Raw genomic sequence first — 18,118 nt, forward strand, 5'->3', positions numbered from 1 at the left:
AGGCAAAACAAATAAAAAAAGTGAAGAAAACAAGACGAAAGTGTGAAAATCATTATCTTCACAGGACACATAAATTCATGTGATCTGAGAGAAGGACAAAATTGTTCGAGTCTTCAACAAGTATACTTACAGGCCGACATCAAGTTACGTTCACTTTACCTTTGGCATCATGTGTCTCTCATCACGAATTTACTTCTTTACACGTGTTCCTTTCTGACCACGCCACGTCCACCTGCTTAAGCACAATCACTTACGTCACTGGCCGACATCAAAAACCGTCTCCCCAGTCGCGATCTTGCCACGTCGTACCCTACAAAAACCAAGTTCTGATTTACTAACACGTGGCATCATCCTATTGAAGGTAGAGTTTTATACAACTAGTAGAATATGGGGAGTATTTTTTCTCATCACTATTTAGTGTGATGTATGCTCACTAGCCTATTTATTATCGATTGATAAGTTTGAATTTCGAGATTCGTAACATAGATAAACACAAATCTCAAAATTCAAACTTATTTAATGGTGATAAATATAATGGTAATCAAACACATGATGATGAACAAAAATATACTCGTAAAATATGTGGGTTAAAAAATTAATAATTTAAAAAATAAAATTTCTCGTTATTTTTTAAAAAATACGAACCAGTTTCTCGTGGTTGAGAACTGGGAATCAGTTTCTGGGTTTGGCGCTTTTTCTGGATCGCACATATCTGATCCCAACAGATGTGCGTGGTTCCTTGTTTGTGTGTGACTTCCTTATTTTTCTTCCTGTTTTTTTCTTCTTTATTCCGTCAAACGTAAATCTCGATTCCTTCCGTCCTATATCGGACTCGGGTCCTCGCTCTCTCTCTCTCCAGTCTCTGCACTCTCTCCTCTCCTCTCCTCTCTTTCTCTCTCTAGAACTGTCAGACTTTGATGGGGTCTCTGAAATTCACTAGCTTGATCCCATGCAAATCGTCGTCTTTAATTCCGATTCCAACTAAATACGCGAATCACGAGGCGATCGGGCAACTGGGTTTTGCTCCTCTGTGGAAAAGGAGGGGAGCAGCTTGTCTGCGGCTGAGAGCGTCGGTTGCAGGCGGAAGTGGCGGCGGCGGGCAGGACGGCGCTTCGGCGGTGGAAGACCAGCAGAAGGACAAAAAGGGTGTTTTTTTGGGCGCCGAGAGAGATGGTTCCGGCGCTGTTATTGGGTTTAACTTGATTCCTCCCAACGGTAAATGTTCAGGCTTGGTTTTGATTATTTATTCATAAATTCTCCTGCTTTTTCATTGTTTTTGGATTGGTTTGGTGGATTATTTGAGAAATTTGAAGTATTTTAAATGATTGATGAGTTTCCCTTTTGTTGAAGTCGAAATTCTGAATTTATTTTTTTAATGGGAAAATTTGAGTAGAAATTTGAATGCTGTTACCAGAAAGATTTGAGTGTGATTACATTTTGTGGCATGCTGATGGAGACACAAGCTAACCTCGAAATGATGATAGATGTTTTATTTGATGCATTGGTTGGTAAATATGGAGTAAATGCGGTTTAGATTTTACTTGATGCTTGCCCCATTTCAGTTTCCTAACAATCATTGCTTTTTTTGTCTTGCAAAGCGATATTCGAAACTATGATTTACGGGGAGGGACACTGTCATGGCCAACTATCTAACCCACGTCTCTTCCGAAAATCATTGCGTTTCGTTCGTTAAGCGATTTGTGATGTGTCAGAAGTTTGCTATTTTGAGTGTATGGTGGTTCTTGATGGAGTCTTCACTTGTTTGTGAGGCATCCTTGGATTTGGATGTCCACATCAATTTGCATGTGAGGACTCCAGGTCCTTTCATTTCTTGTGGTCTCCACCTCAGATTGTATATTTTCCACTCTGGTCCCCATATCTGGACCTCATAGCATGTACATTGTTTGGTTCGTGATTTAATGCTGCATTTTCATTGGTTGAATTGAATAATACTGCAATTTTTGAGGAATACTTCCAAACCCCGGCGTGTTGAGATATTTTAAATTTTGTTTGTGAATTAGTTGTGTGGCCCATCTGATATTTTACTGCAGGTGAACTCAATGTCATCAACTCGCCTGAAGATGTAAGTTATGTTAGAGGGGAAGAATCAGTGGAAATAGATGGCAAAGAAACATCCAAAGCAAGTGTAAGGTACAATGTTGTGTTTGTTAGTGCTGAAGCTGCGCCCTATTCGAAGACAGGAGGCTTAGGAGATGTTTGTGGTTCTTTGCCTATTGTTCTAGCAGCACGTGGGCACCGTGTTATGGTTGTCTCTCCTAGATATCAAAACGGTACTGCTGCAGACCAGAAATATTCTGGTGCTGTTGATTTGGAAACCCGCGTCAAGGTTTATTGCTTTGGTGCAGAGCAAGAAGTTTCTTTCTACCATGAATATAGGGCAGGTGTTGATTGGGTAAGATATTGGGGATACTTCTTGTGTTCTAGTTGATCCCTTTTTAAACAGTTTGGCCTTCTGCAGACTGATAGAATTTTTGCCAATGATGACCTATTTTCCTATGTTCATTAGGTATTTGTGGACCATCCGTCTTATCACAGACCTGGAAGTCCATATGGTGATAGTTTGGGTGCATTTGGTGACAATCAGGTATAGTTTTGAACTGAAAAGTTGTACGTAATGGATATATCATTTAAGTAGTATCCTGTTTTATTCACGAATAATGATACGTTTTATTCTCATTTGGTTTTACAGTTTCGGTTCACTTTACTTTGCCATGCAGCGTGTGAAGCACCATTAGTGCTTCCATTGGGAGGGTTCACCTATGGGGAGAAAAGCCTGTTCATGGTCAATGACTGGCATGCTGGCCTTGTGCCATTGTAAGTAGTTTCAACTAATTAAATGAATTAGCTATATATGATTTTGTTTTAAATCTTTCCTATATTGCTCTATCTTTTCGTTTTTTCAGTATACATACTGATAGTGGACTTCTGATCATTACATGTCCCTCTGTTTCAGGCTTTTGGCTGCCAAGTATCGTCCGTATGGAGTTTATAAGGATGCACGAAGTATTCTTGTAATTCATAACCTTGCACATCAGGTTGATGTTTTTTCTTTCCTTCCTTTTTGTTTGTTTGTTTTATTATCAATCTTTAGTCATATATCCGATCAGCTTTATTAAATGTCGTCTTTTGATATGCAAGGGAGTGGAACCAGGAGTAACATACAAGAATTTGGGGCTACCTGCAGAGTGGTACGGAGCACTGGAATGGGTGTTTCCAACATGGGCAAGGGCCCATGCTCTTGACAAAGGTGAAGCAGTGAACATCCTGAAGGGTGCAATTGTGACATCTGATCGGATTCTGACAGTCAGCAAGGTCAGTTGTATTCCATATATAGGCTTTGTTGTGTCTCATTTAATGAAGCATCAAACGTTTTTATGGCGATCGGTAATAAGACCTGTTGTCGGATTTTTCGACCTTTTGCATCTTGTTCGTATAATAATGATTGCAAAATGTTTGGGCCACTTGTATGATGAAGATTATAGCGTTTCCAAAACTTTCCAAACAGACATGTGCCTCCATATTTTTCATCATGCTATTCTTCTTATATCTCATGTTTAAATTATGCCTTCAAATTGTAGGGCTACTCCTGGGAAATAACAACCGTTGAAGGTGGATATGGTCTAAATGAGCTACTAAGCAGTAGAAAGAGTGTTATTACTGGTACTTCACTTAAACTTCATATTTCATTGTCTAGCTTACCGTGTGCCATGCTCAAGGAGAATAACTCTCAATTAATGGAATAATACCATCTGACAGGAATCACCAATGGGGTCGATGTGGTTGAATGGAACCCATCTACTGATGTACACACTGCTTCCCACTATTCTGCTGATGATCTTTCCGGAAAGGTGACTAAGTCTACCATTTTAAGATGGGGCGTTATGGTGTTATTATAATATAATTCTCTTACTGTTCTTGTGTGCCGGCTGCAGGTTCAGTGCAAGCTTGCTTTGCAGAAGGAGTTAGGTCTTCCCCTTAGGCCGGATTGCCCATTGGTAAGACTTAAGACGTTAATGTCTACTTATGCTCAGTTTCAGTTACGATTTATACTCCGCTCCTAATATTGATCCGAGTTTGAAATATATAGATTGGATTCGTTGGACGACTGGACTACCAGAAAGGTATTGACCTGATTCAGTCAGGAATGCCACTACTTATGGAAGATGACGTGCAATTTGTGAGTTTTTCTCTTTTCCATTGATTTTGGTATTGTTATTTTAAGTAGCTTGCTCCCAACGTTCGACATTAACGTTTTTAGTTTTTACTGAGAACTTTTGTACCATATACTAAGGCTCATAAATGCTCTTTTGTTTCAAGTTTCAACTAAGGGTATGTATATGTTTCAGGTTATGCTGGGATCTGGGGATCCAGTGTGTGAAGATTGGATGAGAGCAGCAGAAGCAACTTACAAAGATAAATTCCGGGGTTGGGTTGGATTTAATGTTCCAGTTTCCCATAGAATAACCGCAGGGTAATTCAAGATTTTGTGTTTCATTGTTTAGGCTTTTACTACATACATGCATCATATTGACCCCGATCCTGGAATTACCAGCTGTGACATACTCTTGATGCCATCAAGGTTCGAGCCTTGTGGACTAAATCAATTGTATGCAATGAGATACGGAACTGTACCAGTGGTTCATAGCACAGGAGGACTTAGAGTGAGTTTAAATACTTGAAAAATGAAATCTGGTTCATCACGTTCCTCATGACGTTGCTTCTTTCTTAGATGCTTTCTGTTACTTGTGTTCCAGGATACAGTAGTGAATTTCAATCCATATGCTCAAGGAGGCAAGGGTGACGGGACAGGGTATATTACTCGACTCTATTGCTCAACGCATTTCCTTGATAGTTTCCTGTTACAAAAATTTCGTAGAATCTTACTTATGGCATCATTGTGGACTACATTGGCAGGTGGACCTTTTCTCCATTAACAAAAGAGAGTATGTTGGCGGTAAGTTTTTTCTGCTACGTCTCTCACCGTTTGCGTTTTTTAAACCCAAACATCAATTGTTACAATGTTCTATATCAAAGAACCCAGTACGTTGGATGTTCATATAGTCTCGCGGAGTTTATTCAACCTAAACTTAATGTTGAGAATCTTTTCTGCCGTACTGACTCACGGTTAATCCATTGCAGGCACTAAAACTTGCTTGTAGGACATTCAGAGAGTACAAGCCTTCCTGGGAGGGATTGATGAAGAGAGGCATGGAGAGAGACTTCACATGGGAAAGTGCCGCAATCAAGTACGAGCAGGTCTTCGGATGGGCCTCTATCGATCCACCCTACGTCAAGTAAACGACTCGAAAACAAAAGAAAGGCCGAGAGATGAAGAACAACGACCAAAAGATTTCGCACTTCAGTCCTATGTATAGGGTAATCTATTTGTTATCCGTCAGCTGAGAGATCAAACACGCTACAACAGATAAGTTTTTCGTTTCATGTTAGTTGTTTTTCGGTTGTCGACGTGGTAGGTATATACATGCGTAAAACTATTAATTCTGATTCATTTGAGTGCAAATTAATAAGCATCCTGCAGTTTCACTCCCCATTACATATGAAAGCAGTCTCATCCTTTTGAGCCGTGATTAGTAGACATTGGGCTTGTTTGATATTGCTTTTAAAATAACTGAATATACTTTTAGAAAAAAAAAAAAAAAATTGGGTTGTAAAAACACTTGAAATGCTGGAATTCACTGGCACTTTTATTGAAGGTTGGTTCTGACAACATTTTCATCAAAAGCGTTTTTAGTCATTTTAAAAGCACTTACAAATGATGTTATACTTTAATTGTTATAAGAAATGGGATTAGTTATATGTTCTGAATGCTTTCTGCAAATTAAGCAAGTCAAGGTTCACTTCTTCACCAGAAAGATAGATTATTCAAAGGGAACTTTCACGAAAAGCTTTCGGTACTGTTCATTTTAACGAAAAATTACATGTTTACATTAAAAAGTCAATTATGGTACTATTTACTTTACTCTTTATTTTGTCCTTATTCTTAAAACTCAAAGTTTTTAGGTTATTTTCATTAGTTTTTCTTTATTCAAATACTTAGAGAAAAAGAATAATTATTCATTTAGTTATATTATAAAACTTTTGGTCTCAGTACAAGCATATGTTATCTATCAAGTTCAACACCCTATTTTGAAGGAAAATGAACGAAAAGCTTTCAAAAATTTTAGTTTTAAATAAAATGACAAAATAAAGGTGTAAGTGAATGGTACTAGGAGTGATTTTTTAGGCTAAAAATCTCTTTAACGTTAAAAGTGAAACTATTAGGAGTGTTTCATTAAATTTTTTATTTTATGGGAAACAATTATCCATTTTCTCATTTTTACACTATATTTTATTTTTTTCCAAAAAAAAAAAGGATAACTAGTGGCAAGTCATGGTTATCTATCATTTCTGGAGTTGTGAAGACTCACAAAAGCATTTCATCATTTTCTTGACCATAAGTTTGGCTCCAAGTCTTACGCTCCGTATTTGATTCACGTTCAATTTCAATTCAAAAGTAAAAAATAAACACAAGTGCCATGGAAATGCAAAGAAAGTGAGAGTTGCGTCCTATGTGCTAATCTTCTTCCAGTTACTCATTCTCAATATAATCGACAAAATATAATTTTATAAAATACAGTTCGAATGGATGTTCTCTCTAGTAACAATATTTTTCGAATAAACATAGAAATCATTTACCAATGCAATTTTATGCTTCGCCAACTCACAACATAGCCTAGGGGTGGGCAAACGGGTACAGGAACTGCGGGTCGGGGCGGGTAATTAAGGTTCGGGGCGGGTACGGGCCGGTTCCTATTTTGTAAAAACAGAAACGGGGCGGGGTGGGCCTTTGAAATTTTCGATTCGGGTCGATTCCTGAAGTATAGGAATCGTAGGTACCCGGATCGGCCCGTTTGTAGTTAGAATGGACAGATGAGATTGAAGATATCATCTATTCATCCAATCTGAATCGTTGGTTTTAGGTTTGCTTGTCCTCAAACCTATTGAATTCAATTGTCACTATCACTCTATCGATTGAGTCTTTCTTGCCGTCTCCAGTGCGTCATCCCCTTCCCTCCACCACCCCGACAACACGACGGCCCAGGCGACCACCATCTTCTCGATTTGTCACCTCTCTCTCGCCGTCTCGATTTGACATCCCAGGGACCCAGACTTATAAAACCCAGCCACCCCACCACCATCTTCTCAATTTGTCACCTCTCCTTCGCCGTCTCGAGTGTGTCGTCCCCTCCCCTCATCGAGGAGGACGAGATTCAGATCCTGCAGGTTTACTCCAAGGAGATCAGCAAGCGCATGCTCGACATCGTCAAGTCTGGGAATGCTGTTGCTTCCGCTGCTCAAAACGGCGCCACGGAGTCCGAGACTACGAGCTCTACGGTGGAATCTACCGATGCTGCCGCCAGTGACGATGCTAAGGCCGAAGAGTACTGATCTCTCCATGTGTGTTAGGTCACTCTTAGCTTCGTATTAGGGCTTTCATATCGAGATCTGTTCGTATTTATCATGGATTTCTTGTGATGCCTATATACTTAATGACCTGCTAAATATTTAAACTTGTTAATTTCGCTATGCGTTTCAATTTTCTATGGATTATATTATCTTGGTTTCTCTTGTGAGTATTGATCTGCTTTGTTCGGAGATGTTTATGCTCAAGATTTTATAAGGAAGGGGGTGCATTTGGAATTGGAAATTTTTTGAAATCTTTCCTCTTGCATTATCTGGGTTTCCTATTGCATAATTTGCTGCACTGGTGAATCTGTGCAATCTGTGCAAATTCCAATTTTTTTTTTTTTTTTTCACCCGTGGATCTAGCCCGAACCGGCCCGGGTAAGGTCCAGTTCTTATATAAGAAAATGTAATCCCTGACTATACCCGACCCATCTCCTTTGCACCCAGGTCTAGCTCGGTCCCTTCAAATTTGGGCCCGACCCGGCCCGTACCACCCTTAGCACAGCCATACGAAGCATACAAGCTCGTGCCCTGCAAAATATAAACAATGGATAACATGTGCTTGCATCAACCAGGCCAGCAAGCGCCGATCTGAACTTTCCACATTACACAATATAAAATAGCTTTTCTTTTAACAATATTATTTTATATTATATCATTCAACTAAAATATAATATAATATTTTCTTTCTTTATTGAAAAATAATAAAAATATGTACTAATAACCTTGTCACTCAATACTACGGTTTGGTAGTATTCCTCTTCACTCGGAAGTGAAAGGTCTTAAGTTCGAATCTAGTAGATGGCGAATTTGATACCAAATTAGGCTGTCCACTGTGTGGCTTAGCCAAACTTCCCATCTTCTTAGTGTAAAATTATTGATGTACTAAAAAAAAAATAAAAAACCTTCTAATTTGAACAACTTCCTTTTTCTTTCTCATACTATAATGTTTTCTGATGATTGGAAGTGTTTATTTTTTTTTTATCATTTTCAAAGAATATCTATGTAAAAAAAATTAATGAATTCAAAATTATTTAGCCATCTAGTAGTTTTTTAATGAATAGACGAACTATGTTTCTTACTTAAATACTCAAATTTTATCATACCAATTAAACAGTTAAATGTTCATGATTTGCTATTGATGATTGTTTTTTCAGAGCTGACTTATAAAAGATGACCTAGAATGCAAAAACCTTTGTATGATATAGTGGTAGATCTAGGATTTGAATCTTTGAGGGTCTCGATATTAAATACAAGTTATTTAGATAAAAATAGAGTGCAAAACATGCTAAAAAAGAAAGTTTATTCACTTAGGCATTTCGTCGAACTCTTAGTAGTCTTGTTGTCAGCAGCCAAACTATGTTGTGCACATGTCAACAGATAACAATATATGTCAACAATCTGATGAGTCACGAGTGATATAGAGAGAGTTTGATGAGTGTTGTCGATGCAACCTATCGGGATATACCTAGTATGTATTACATTAAACATTTAGCCGACACAAAAAGGACCCATACTATATATTTGAAGGGTCCTCAAAGGACCTTCACATATATATTTTCTAGACTTCAAGTGGTCTTGGGACCACCTTGGTCCCTACTTCCATTACGATGTATGAGAAAGACGAGAAAAAAAAAAAAAGAAAAAAAAAAGGAGAAGGTTTAAGACCATCTCCAACCTTGAGGATAAAGCTTAAAAATTTAAGCTAGAAAATTTTAAATCGTAACTCAGAAACTGCTTTTTTTCCTCCAACCTTTATGGCTAAAAATTTTAACCTGAGATTATTAAATAATGATTTTAGCTTAATTTTTCTTTTTCAGTAACTTTTTTGAAAATAAAATTTATGTGGATTATTCTAATTTATTTTTTTGAACATTTTAATCTAAAAATATTTAATTTCCGATAAGTAATTAAAAATCATAGAAGTACATAGGTATTTATAAAGTTTTAAGTTAAATTTGATTTACATAATTTTCTTAAATTATTTTAAACGTTATATTTAATTTTGGGCCGTTCAAATCTTTTTTTTTTTTTTTACCATTAGATTTGATCTCATTTGATCACAACCGTTAGATTATATGTAAAAAACAAAAAAATGTTTGAAATATGACAGTTTGGTGGGTCTAGAATAATTTAAGCCAAACTTAAATTCTAAGGGAAATCTAGCACAGAGATAAATTTTCTTTCCAAAGCTTATTTTAGCTCAATGGTTGGAGATGTCTTGGGAGGATTTTAAAGTTTTATACCATGAGTTAGAGTTTGTCTAAGGGAAGAGTTGCAAGAATGGTTGCTGCAAATTGAAGGGTACATCCTTAACAAATCCTTCCTGCGAGGGCACTTGGATAAAAAGCAACCGTTATTCCGTTTCTTTTTCCCTTCGCTTCCCACGCATTCCAACGGTTGATTCCTCCCTTCAATCGGAGGAGTCTAAACCCTTGATATTTTACACACACAGATTTCTGCATTTCCAGAGAGAGAAAGAAACAAAAGAAAATCCAATCCTCAGGGAAATGGTCTAGAGAGAGAAAGTAGCAGAGAAACTCATAAGAAACGTTTCGAAGTCGTGGGGGTTTCGAAAGATTCGATCTTTCCGAATCGAACACCCACGAAACGACTCAGATTTAGCATGCGAATCCTCGGACTCGATTCCGAATCGAAATCCCATCTTTCTCTTCATCCATTGAATCTCCGATTGAAAAGCTTGAAATTTTTCGGCTTTGTTGGAAGACAAATCGATGATTTCGAATCCGAATCTGATTTTCTACGCCTGCATTGCCCACAAGGTCACGATTCTCGGCGAGTTTTCGAAAGAGCCGGGTCTCGGAGACTTAGCGCAGCAATGCGTGGAGATAGCCCCTCCTCACCATTCCATGTTCACTCACACCGTAAGAAAAAGAACTTACATTTTCTCAATTCATGACCCTTTTGTGTATTTCGCTATCTACGATGCTGATCTCGATCAATCCGAGGCGCTTTCGTTCTTAAACCGGTTGAAATCGGATTTTGAGGAGGTTACTGGAAGTGGGTCGATCTTGGTTCGGGATAATTTTGCCCCTAGTTGCTTGCAAGTCCAGTTTGATTCGATTATTCAGAAAATAATGGCCTCGGACTTGCCAAATTCACCAGCAGCCAGTCGGAATCTGAGCTTGAGTGCGAGTAAAGGGAAGAACATGGTGCTGACGCCACTGCTTGGGAACAAGCCGAACGAAGGGTTGAAGAAGAAGAAGAAGAGGTTATCTGGAGAGGTTAATGGTGATCTTTGCAAAGATGCGACTGCAATGGAGAAGAAGGTGGATGTGTGCGACGATGCTAATGGCTGCGGGTTTAGGGATTTTTCGTTGCCAACGCAAAAGAGTGATCATTTGCATTCGGGCGACCGCCAAAAGGCCAAGCAAGTTTGGAGGAGGCATGTTTGGGTGGTTTTGATGCTCGACTTGTTCGTTTGCGCCGTGTTGTTAGGGATTTGGTTGTGGGTTTGCAGGGGAATCAAGTGCATTGCCAGTTGAATTTCGGGGGATTTCGGAAGGTTTTGATGTTTCCGTGTTGTATGGTGCTTGACTGCTTGTGCTTCGAAGATAGTTGACAATTCTGTGACATTACAAACAAGCACTCGGAGGGATGAGTTAGCGAAATCAATGCGTTCGCAGGCTCTGCTTCGGTTGTGTACCGGTAACGGTCTCCTTAGCCCTCCCGGTGAGCTTCTTGTACGTATCTTAAGCTACATTTTGTGTTATACAATTAGCGATAAGCGTTTCCAAGTAGTGCATCAAATTGTGTATACTTACAGATCGTTACTATGCAGGCATTGTGTTTGGTTTCCTTCCATTGTTTTCAGTTGATGTTGTAATTTCTCAGATGTCTGGATATTTGGTTTTAACAGTAGAAACTGTTTGTTAGCTTTAATGGAAGTTGTTTCTGTTTCTGGATTTTATTTCCGCTTCCTCCACAGTCGTCTCTTTATTTAATTCTTTACCTAAAAGACCAAGAAGCTAAATCTTTTTTGCTTGATTCCGTTGTATAACGGTAATATCGGTGCAAATGAATCGAAGAAAATCAAATAGAAATTAACAAGTGCTTGTGGGAGAGAAAAATGATGTGTGGACAACATTGCTCAGTATTTAAATTTGATTTTCGCTTTTTTATTGCAAATGATTATGAAATTGACCGAAACTCATTATTTTAAAAATCAATCAATGTAATTCCCGAACCCGTCATTCCGTCAACAATTCTATCAGTGTGCTAGGGTAACGAAATTTAAATTTGACAATCAAAATGTAGACTGATTATGAGAATATATTTTAAGAAAAACTAATGAAAATGACTGAAAAACTTTGAATTTTAACGATAAAGACAAAATAAAAGATAAAATGAATAATAACATAATTTGACTTTTTAGTATGAAAATGTGATTTTTCGTTAAAATAAACAGTACAAAAAGCTTTTCGTTAAAATTTCTTATATTTTATTCAAATAAATTATCTGGGTGACATCAATATACATAACGTAAATCTAGTCACAAGAAGAACGACACCGAATACAAAACTTTCTAATTTGCGATAAATCAAAATCTTTGAATCCAGCAGGTGCCATTTTATCCACAAGGGGTGAGCTTCTTGTTGCCAGCACCCCGAGGATTATCATCTTTCCAGTCATCCCAAGCCCTCGCCCTGTCTTGAGCGGCATCATCGTCTTCATCTTCCCCCTCCGGTGGTGGTCCTGGTTTCATAGGTTCCTTGTACCATGCAGAATTGGCTTCTTCCATGAGTTTCACGTTCCTCTCTTGCCACGTATTCATTATCTCCATCTCCTTCAATCCGGCTTCCTCTATGCTCATGGTCGGCAACCTTGCCGCACAGTAGATTTAATTTTGTTTAACACAAAGAAAGATGCAATCACAAACACGAAAACCAGATATTTCCATCATTTGTGCTCGTGATAAATTAGACTTGGCACATCAAAGTAACAGAACATGGAGATTTACCTATGACTGGGCTGGAAAACCTGAGCCGCCATCCTTTCCCTCTCACTTGTTGGGTTTCCACCTATAAGACTTGCTGGTCCAAATATTAGTGGCTGATGTTTGTGTTCATGCATCTCTGAAACCCTGGCTCTGCCTTCTAGAACGTCTTGAGCAAAAGTTGCACAGGTGATAGGCTCTGCCGGTCTACTATACAGCACTCGGGTTGCAGCATCACGATGCCAAGCTTCGGCCCTCTTGGCACGATCATCAAGAACATCTTGATAAAATTCCTTGCCACCATCCTGAAATACATGACAAAAACAAAAGCTTTTAGAACAGAGCTTTTTTTACTAAATAGTATTAAGTTTACTGACAAACCATCTACCACGTAAAGAAATAGGTCTAGTTGCGAGACATGCAGCTTTTTTCTATAACATTTAGCACGCTGCTCCAGAAATTTTTCTCTCTCCTAATTATGACTAAAACTTGAAAATTCATGAAAGGATAATGAAACTCAAAGACCAACACTGATAATAACACAATAAAAGTTCTTAAGTTAGAGTGTTAATATTAAATACCTTTGATTGCCTTTCCTTAAAAGCTACAAGCATTTCTTCCTCTTTCTTTAGCATCTCCAACAGATCAAAAGCCTGAACATGATTGCATGGCAAAAAGACATGAGTATGAATTGACGTGAATAAAAACAATTGCCTTAGGAGGATTACTTTAAGCTGTAAACTAACCTTACTAACTGCCAAAGAGATTGTAGTAAACCAAGCCTACAAAAACAAGGGTTCCAATTAGAGAGCTTTTTTATTTTTTTTCTTTTAACCGATGTAATTAGACTTTAAACTTATGAAAACATTCTGATGTAGAACCAATTAACATTTCAGTAAAGAGGATATGTAACACGAAATCTACAAACCTCCCGCTCCTCCTCTCCGTCATCATCCAGCACATCTTCCTCTCCTGCCTCAATAGGAGTTGACAAGGCAGATGCTTTAGTTGAACGCCCTCTTCGCTCTTTCCGCTCCTTAATTTCCAGCAATTTTGATTCTGCAGCTCTCTGCCTTTTAAATCGAGCAATCTGGATACAGATGCAAGTAGCGTAAGTAACAAATAAAAACACCAAGCCTATACTTTCACATTTTCTGCCCCGCAACATGTGAAACAGTTGGCAGCACAACAAAATGCAATAATTAAAGTCATAAGTATCCATGAAATTTGAGCTAGGATTTTCATGCTTTCTAAAAAAAGACGACAAGAAAACTACAGTACCTTTAGAGCCCTTCGATCAACATGTGAATTTGGGCCATCTTTTGCAGATGCTTCTAACTCCTCTTTTGGAACAAGTTCCATTGTCTCGCAAATTGAAATAAACTCCTACAACACGCCGCCATCCTAGTTAGTTTTAACAGAAACATAAATCTCAAACCAACCAATCAACACATATTCTCATACAGAGACACTGACTAGCAAAACATGCCCGATGTAGTATTGCTTTATCATCAAGTAACTAATGAAAATGCTTCACCTTTAACTTAGCCTGGGAAGCCTTAAGAATCGATATCCTGTCATTCCGCGCAACCTTTTCGATTAACTCCCCGAGGTAATACGGCACCTGTGATCAAAACCCATCACAAGTGAGCTCATTACATTCAAACCAAAAATCCAAACTTTCCAAACTATTCCATCAGATGATTACTAAATGCCGATTTTTCACAATCATTCAAAGTTTTCGACTATAAAAACAAATACCCAAAAGAATTACCAGAAGATATTTGAGATTGGTGGTGCTGATATCCTCCTTGGTCTCATTGGCCGAGAACAAACCCAGATTGCTTATCATTTCATCGCACTTCTCCAAAGCTCTGCACCCCTTCCTAATCTCCTCCTACCAGTAATCCCCAAATCAATTAAATTAATTACAAAACAAAAACGAAAATTAAAACTTTTTGAAAAAAATGAGCGAGACTATGAACTTATGGTGTAGATAAGTGTACCTGATCAACACCGTCCCCGGAATCCGTCGCCCCCAGGTGGATCTTCCGAGCTTGCTCGAAAAGTGCCGGCAGAGGCATGTCCTCCATGTTCAACTCTCCCATGAAATTTGAAAAGGAGCTTCTTCTGGTGTGGTTTTAGTTTAAGCTTCGAATTGCTAATTTCCAGAAATGTTAGGGCGGTTGAATCGCGAATTTGAAAAAATAGGGTTTCCAGATTTGGGAATCGAATTCTGGAGAAGAAGATGGAAAAATTAAGAAATTTCAGGAAATGAGATGGGAGGTATTTATAGTGAGAGATACGCGCCTCCGGCGTAAATTAGCGTGGGGCTGAATTGGATGTGGAGCGGTGCACGGGTTGTCTATAGTGGATCTCAAGCCTAGTTCCGGGTCAAACAAAACAAATTTCAACTCATTTGATTCGACAGTTGAAAATTAAAAAATATATAAGAGATAAAAATAAATGTATGAATAATATCACCCTACAACTTTCTTAGAAAATTGATCACGTAAAGACTCAATATGCATGTCGTTATAAAATGAAGATGACATTCATAGAACCATCAAGGTCGTTTTGTAACAAATTATTTTTAATTTTCAATTCATTCTTTTAACAGAAATGTTATTCTTATTATATTTTTGTACCATATTTTCATACCACCTTAGGTGGCATTTGATGTGGACAGTCACATCATTTGAATTAATCAGATTTTTAAATTTAGTTCATTATTTAAGAAACTAATAATTAAGAAAAATTAGTTAATTAAATAATGATTGTGGTACATAAAAATGTGGTATAAAAATATGATATGAATAACATTACTCTTCTTTTAATCATGAGATAGAAAGGGTTCCAGTGCACGTACCTTTTGTTATACATTATCCTATACTAAAACCCAAACTCGGGTGTACTGTTCACGGACAGTAAAATGGCAAAAATGACCTCTGTTTGGTTTTCCGCCAGGCGTTTTTACTCTTGGTTGCACAGTTAAATGACGGAAATGCCCTCCTATGCCACGCGTCTATCATCACCGGTTCTTCTGCTTCGATTTTGTTGGTTCTTTCTTTAGGGTTTTCTTTGGTTGTCCTGCCGTTGATGCCTACTCTTGCCTTGTTTTTTCTACATCTCATACACCATCATTGCTCGACTTTCTATATCTCTCATTTCATCCAGCTATCTTCCCACTGTTTAACACAATAATAAAATGGGTATCAAACGAACCTAACAAAACCCTAAAAACCCTATGGGTATCAAGCGAATCCAACTAAACCCTAAACCTAGTTCCCCTAGTTTGCCTTTGGCTGGTATCAGTCCCTCCAAGGGCAGGTTGATGACCTCTGCCAACGAATGGTAAGCTTCCATTCTTAATCCAGTTAGTGAAAGTTCAGCAAGAATTCGTAACAGTTTCCGACTAAACATCAATACCATCTAGTTGTAGTTCCTTGAAAATTTAGGATCTAAACGGGATCAAAAAGGTCGAAAACTGAAGTGAATATTGAAACTAGCACATCGTTACTAGCTTCACTGGAAAATCCAACCCAAGATTTCTTCTGTACTTGCCGGTGTTGCGGAAGAGCTAGATACGTCTGCAAGCTTCGACATGAACTGCTTCCGATTTCATTAGAACTCTCTTCCAGGAAGTTCAATAGCGCGAATTATTGGAGATCTTGAGGGGAACTTGGCTGGTGATGGGATGATACATTTGAGGAGGTAGTGATGAAAAAACGTAAGGACTTCGATTAAGTCACGTCAACATCTTGTGTTGACTTCTTTGTAGAGAGTGAAAGAAAAAGAAAAAAAAAAAAAAGTGAGAGAAAAGAGGAGTAGAGAGAATTCTATTCCGAGAGAGAATTCTACTTCATAGACAAACAACATATATAATTTTAATGCAGAAGAAATGCTAAGAATTTAACTTTCTTGTACTATAATTTTGACTGACCAAATATCTCTGCATATCAAGCTTTTGATGGGTAAAAAAGTGATAAACACATAGGATTATTACCACTAAACTATGATTAACTGGCTATTTGTCGTCTAAATTTACTAATTAACCTGACAAAACATTGATCATCCTCCAAACTCCATAGCTTGTCTCCTTCAAGTTCAATCTGGGGACCTTGAAGAGCTTCGTTTCCTTTATTAAAAAAAAAAAAAAAAACCAAATTGGTTAAATGTCGAATTGTAGGACTAGTTTTGTTGGGTTTTCACGCTACTATAGTACTGTTTGCTACTATTTGTCGCAACAAATTATGGTCATTGTGCTCATTTATTCCGGCATCAGCCGAATCCAATACCTGCTGATCTTTGTCCTGTGAAGCTAACACGTTACAAGAAATCGGTAGTTGTCACAACTAATTAAGTGCTGGCAAGGGATTGCTATGGTAGGAATTTTTTGCTCATATATAGGTTCTTTCATGGGAAACATGTCGAAATTGTTATTAAACATCCAAGTGCTTTGTCAAAAATCCCTTGAAAGTGCAGGTGATTCTTCAGAAAGCGTTTCTACAACTAATAAAACTATGTTGGTGGTTCAAAAGCGTTTTCAGCCATTTCAAATTCAATCCCAAACAATACCTCATGAAGCTTTGAGATGAACTTGTTAGGGGTTTCAATCCCATGGTTTTTAATGTATGAAAAGTGAAATGCTCACAGCTCTCACTCAGTTATAGAAGTTAGAGAGGCAGCCATTAATGGGTGGGATGGGGCTTGGGGATGTCTCAATCAGGCCGAATGAATCAACATCTACATGTGTTCCCAATTTGCACTACAATTTTGAATTGGGGTGGTTGTGTTGGGGCTCTGCTGATTAAAAGCTTTGGTCATCAGCTGATCATCAACCTATCTTGTGAAGGAGAAGGTTGCTCTCTTGTCAATGACCTGCATTATTTCTCTCTCTCTCTCTCTCTCTCTGTTGAATTGTACTCCTCATCATTCATCAAAAACAATCTTTTTCATGATGCTTATTATTTTTCTATTCCAAAATAGTCAACACATGTTGTTTCGTCGTTTAGGGAGCCAATAATTTGAGTTGCTAGGTATAGAAACTTCTGCAAACATGTGGTTTAATATCCTAATGAATAGGGTGTTGGGTTCTACTCATGCGTCATTTCCTAAACTATTGTAATAGTATTGAATTTTTTCCCTTACTCTTAATAAAAGTAAATAAAAAAGACGAAAAATGTAGTTTTTATTTATTTGGTGGGCACATTTATTCGAGCGGTATTCTTATTTAATCTAAATTATAAAGTGAGTGATTCAATTTTAATGCAAATAAGGAATACATTATTTTAGTTAACTTGACTTCGTTTACGTTTGCAAAAGAAAAGATACAATTTAATAAAGTAGAAGTATTAGAAACATGCTTAGACAATTGGAAAAAGAAAAAGGAAATTAAAGACCTAATGCGCAGGTAGTGGCTTGGCTTTTCTTCCCCTCTATCATAAACACACCCTTCAAATTAGCTACAACTATGTATTTAAAAATAAAGTCCAACACTTATTCCATACTAAAAAAAACATCATGTTTAAGTATGACTCTTTACTTGCTGGTACTTCCCTGCTGGGAGAAACTAGAACTACAAAGGAAAACAACTTTTGCACATTCATTTTCTCACCCAGATTGCTCTTTTTAGCCTTTGTATTGAATGTATATCAAAGATGAATTGAAGAA

The 18,118-nt window shown here is 37.8% G+C and overlaps 4 protein-coding genes across 4 annotated transcripts; 3 read left to right on the top strand and 1 right to left on the bottom strand.

Annotated features, from left to right (window-relative positions):
* The first annotated feature begins 636 nt into the window (after window positions 1-636).
* On the top strand, window positions 637-5,582 carry LOC137720059 (starch synthase 1, chloroplastic/amyloplastic-like). The gene is made up of 15 exons (XM_068459065.1): window positions 637-1,215; window positions 2,052-2,413; window positions 2,528-2,605; window positions 2,711-2,835; window positions 2,975-3,056; window positions 3,160-3,333; window positions 3,600-3,681; window positions 3,778-3,869; window positions 3,954-4,016; window positions 4,109-4,198; window positions 4,368-4,492; window positions 4,574-4,682; window positions 4,776-4,831; window positions 4,936-4,975; window positions 5,161-5,582. The coding sequence occupies exons 1-15, from the start codon at window positions 918-920 to the stop codon at window positions 5,317-5,319; spliced, it is 1,935 nt and encodes a 644-aa protein (XP_068315166.1). The 5' UTR covers window positions 637-917; the 3' UTR covers window positions 5,320-5,582.
* A 1,081-nt stretch (window positions 5,583-6,663) lies between these two features.
* On the top strand, window positions 6,664-7,470 carry LOC137721058 (WPP domain-containing protein 2-like). Its single transcript, XM_068460181.1, has 2 exons — window positions 6,664-6,669; window positions 7,078-7,470. The coding sequence occupies exons 1-2, from the start codon at window positions 6,664-6,666 to the stop codon at window positions 7,468-7,470; spliced, it is 399 nt and encodes a 132-aa protein (XP_068316282.1).
* Window positions 7,471-9,506: 2,036 nt separating this feature from the next.
* Window positions 9,507-11,419, top strand: LOC137719370 (phytolongin Phyl2.2-like). The gene has a single exon (XM_068458416.1). The coding sequence runs from the start codon at window positions 10,224-10,226 to the stop codon at window positions 10,992-10,994; it is 771 nt and encodes a 256-aa protein (XP_068314517.1). The 5' UTR covers window positions 9,507-10,223; the 3' UTR covers window positions 10,995-11,419.
* Window positions 11,420-11,927: 508 nt separating this feature from the next.
* Window positions 11,928-14,694, bottom strand: LOC137720853 (PP2A regulatory subunit TAP46-like). Its single transcript, XM_068459964.1, has 9 exons — window positions 14,452-14,694; window positions 14,220-14,342; window positions 13,983-14,069; window positions 13,727-13,831; window positions 13,374-13,535; window positions 13,192-13,227; window positions 13,027-13,098; window positions 12,470-12,750; window positions 11,928-12,332 (listed from the first exon to the last, which is right to left on the bottom strand). The coding sequence occupies exons 1-9, from the start codon at window positions 14,551-14,553 to the stop codon at window positions 12,080-12,082; spliced, it is 1,221 nt and encodes a 406-aa protein (XP_068316065.1). The 5' UTR covers window positions 14,554-14,694; the 3' UTR covers window positions 11,928-12,079.
* Window positions 14,695-18,118: the final 3,424 nt, after the last annotated feature.

The sequence above is a fragment of the Pyrus communis genome, chromosome 16 (assembly GCF_963583255.1).
Source record: "Pyrus communis chromosome 16, drPyrComm1.1, whole genome shotgun sequence".
Lineage (NCBI taxonomy): Eukaryota > Viridiplantae > Streptophyta > Magnoliopsida > Rosales > Rosaceae > Pyrus > Pyrus communis.

Bases quoted from the DNA above. Each gene is read 5' to 3' on its own strand.
- LOC137720059 (XM_068459065.1), top strand. From the start codon at position 918: ATGGGGTCTCTGAAATTCACTAGCTTGATCCCATGCAAATCGTCGTCT. The intron at 2,414-2,527 runs GTAAGATATTGG...TATGTTCATTAG, and splicing joins ATAGGGCAGGTGTTGATTGG to GTATTTGTGGACCATCCGTC. The intron at 4,832-4,935 runs GTATATTACTCG...CTACATTGGCAG, and splicing joins GGCAAGGGTGACGGGACAGG to GTGGACCTTTTCTCCATTAA.
- LOC137719370 (XM_068458416.1), top strand. From the start codon at position 10,224: ATGATTTCGAATCCGAATCTGATTTTCTACGCCTGCATTGCCCACAAG.
- LOC137720853 (XM_068459964.1), bottom strand. From the start codon at position 14,553: ATGGGAGAGTTGAACATGGAGGACATGCCTCTGCCGGCACTTTTCGAG. The intron at 14,070-14,219 runs GTAATTCTTTTG...TTTTGATCACAG, and splicing joins CCAATCTCAAATATCTTCTG to GTGCCGTATTACCTCGGGGA. The intron at 12,333-12,469 runs GTAAATCTCCAT...CTGTGCGGCAAG, and splicing joins GTTTTCCAGCCCAGTCATAG to GTTGCCGACCATGAGCATAG.